The sequence below is a fragment of the Octopus bimaculoides genome, chromosome 4, assembly GCF_001194135.2.
Source record: "Octopus bimaculoides isolate UCB-OBI-ISO-001 chromosome 4, ASM119413v2, whole genome shotgun sequence".
Taxonomy (NCBI): Eukaryota; Metazoa; Mollusca; class Cephalopoda; order Octopoda; family Octopodidae; genus Octopus; species Octopus bimaculoides.
In genome coordinates this window covers 118554035-118556879 of record NC_068984.1, presented here as the reverse complement: position 1 = coordinate 118556879, position 2845 = coordinate 118554035, and the positions used below count along the sequence as shown (strand labels likewise).

Below are 2845 nucleotides of genomic sequence, written 5' to 3'. Positions count from 1 at the left end.
TTATATCATGTTGTATATAAAAATAGTTTAACAATAAACTGAAGGATTACTTAATACTTTTTAGTCGAGTACATATGTATTTATTTATTAACAAGGAAAAGGTTGACATTGAATCCGAAGTTTCAACATACTTGCTTTTATAAGATTGTGCTTTAATTGGGTTCCTTTCGGCTTATATCATCATCATTGTTTTAACACTCATTTTCCATGCTTGCAGGAGTCAAACAGAAATTTTCGAGGCAGATTTTCTGCAGCTAGGTGCTCTTCTCATTCCCAACCTCCACTTGTTTCTAAGCAAAGTTTTATTTCCCCATGCAAGACATGTTTCTGAAGAAGACTGGGAAGTGAAGGACACTGCTCATATGAGGGAGACACAATCCCCACCGCCGCATAAGTCCTACCATACACACACACGCACATACACATGTATGTATGTGTGTGTGTGTGTGCATGCATGCATGTATGTGTGTGAAGAGTTTCTTTCAGTTTCCCTCAACTTACAAGGTTTTGATCAGTCTGAAGCTATAGTAAAGACACCTACCCAGGGTACCATGCAGACAGTCTGAACCCAAAATCACATGGCTGAAACCCAAATTCTTAAATACAGTGTCATGCATGCACCTGTCTACACACACACACTTCAGCAAAGCCTGCAGATTATTTAAGTGAAAATTAGGTTAATACCGGGAAATATCTTACACTTAAAATAAAAATTTACAATAGGTGTAGCAACATATTTATTAGTAATACTCCTAACTGACCAACTTACCTTCGAATGGAGGTGGTGGGGTAACAGTTTCTCTGTAAGGTGGCGGTAAAGGTAATAGGTTTAGGCTACATGTTTGTGGTTGGAGTGGTCGGCAGTATCGAGGTTCGGAAGAGTAGTGATAAGGACGTGCTCTTCGATAGGGAACAGTACCTATCACCACGGGTAGCTGTAGCGTCAGATTGTATGATCCTGGGATGTGCAATGCAACCTAAAAATTGGAAGATAAAAAAGAAAACCAAATTTATATATTGTTTGACTTAGATCGCATTCATATTAGTCTGCATAGATTCAGTTTTGACGATAAATGCTTTAGCATTCAAACTAGCTGAACTTGGTCTCTCAGTATGTCACTTTTGATAGGGGCCAGCTCTATCAAATCCACAGAAATCAACCTTTTATTTTATTTATTTGTATGGTAAGAAGCTTGCTTCCCAACCACATGGTTCCAGGTTCAAACAAAGTAAGTGCTGGGGTCAACCCTTCAAAGTGGTTTCCCCAATATTTCTGTTTTCTACTTAATTTTTGAGAGTGGTCGGGTTCATTTTTAGTATTCTCGTTTGTGAGAGCAATCAAGTTTATTTCAGATATTCTCATTTTAAAAATCATCTCTGGCTAATCGTTGAGAAGACATTGGTGTTGCCTTGGCAGAGGTTTGTGCTCTCTGAGTGCTCTTGTTTTATATATGTATTTATTCATTTACATATTCATTTATTTATTCTTTTATACTTTTACTTGTTCCACTCATTTGACTGTGGTCATGCTGGAGCATTCTTTTTAGTCAAATGAATTGACCCCAGTACTTATTTTTTGTTATGCCTAGTATTTATTCTATCAAGCGGTGATGGGGGGGGGACAAACACAGACACAAATACACACATAGATACACACACACACACACATACGACAGGCTTCTTTCAGTTTCTGTCTATCAAATCCACTCACAAGGCTTTGGTCATCCCAAGGTTATAATAGAAGACACTTGCCCAAGTGGGACTGAACCCAGAACCATGTGGTTGGAAAGCAAGCTTCTTACCACACAGCCATGCTCATGCCAATTTATTTATTTTGCAGACATTGACTTCCAAATGATTAGGTTGGACATTGATCTTGCAGTATTGGAGAGCCAGTGAAAATCATGGGCACAGACAGTTTCAATTGGCTGCCTAAGCTATTAAAGAAAAATCATTAAAATCAATCCATCTTAAGAGAGTTAAAAAACACTAACATATTAATTTCAAATTTTGGCACAAGGCCAGTAATTTTGGAGGAGGGGTGAATCAATTACATCGACCCCAGTATTCAACTGGTACTTTCAAAAATTAAGTAGAAAACAGAAAAAATAATCCAGAATTCTTGGCCTGTACCAGATCGATCCCAAAATCTAATCAGTTCATGCCAGTCACAAGGCCAAGCATCTCTGAAAGTTTCACCCAAATCCATCCAGCAGTTCTTGAGATATCTTGTCCATGGACAAACAAACAAACAAGCACCCTGAAAGGATGAAAAGCGAAGTCAACCTTGGCTGAAGTAGAACTCAGAATGTAAAGATAGATGAAATGCTGCTGAGTATTTTGCCTGATGTGCTGACAGTTTTGCCAGCTCGCAGCATATTCAGATCAAAATTGTCAATGGAGAAGCTCAAGACAGAATACGATACCTTAACAAAATAATCCACCTTCATAACACAACAATTCATTATGGAAGGAGAGACTGCTGGAATTTTGAGAAGCTGAGATTCCCACATGCCACCACTGCCAGGAGAAACAGGCAAACCTGAAAAAGATACAAGGAAACAGACACATCGTTAATACATAAAGCAAGTAAACCGATAACATTATCAATCAATATCCAATTTGCTTCATCGTTTACCTTTTACTCGAATCAATGGACTGTGATCAGGCAGCAGCACCGCCTTGACAGGTTTAGTTAAAGAAATCAAGCATATTACTTCTTTTTAAGCCTGTTACTTATTCTATCAGTTCCCTTATACAAAACCACTAAATTATGAAGATGTAGACAAACTGACAATATCATATATATATATATATATATGTGTGTGTGTGTGTGTGTGTGTGT

The 2845-nt window shown here is 37.9% G+C and overlaps 1 protein-coding gene across 1 annotated transcript in view; it reads right to left on the bottom strand.

Moving 5' to 3' along the window:
* The window catches only part of LOC106868835 (arrestin domain-containing protein 3), an 89449-nt gene that overhangs the window by 9637 nt on the left and 76967 nt on the right, over nucleotides 1–2845 (bottom strand). Inside the window, exons 6-7 of the mRNA XM_014914261.2 lie at nucleotides 2427–2542; nucleotides 770–977 (exon numbers count right to left, since the gene is read on the bottom strand). Coding sequence (XP_014769747.1) covers nucleotides 770–977; nucleotides 2427–2542 — 324 coding nt within the window. The remainder of the gene's footprint in view (nucleotides 1–769; nucleotides 978–2426; nucleotides 2543–2845) is intronic.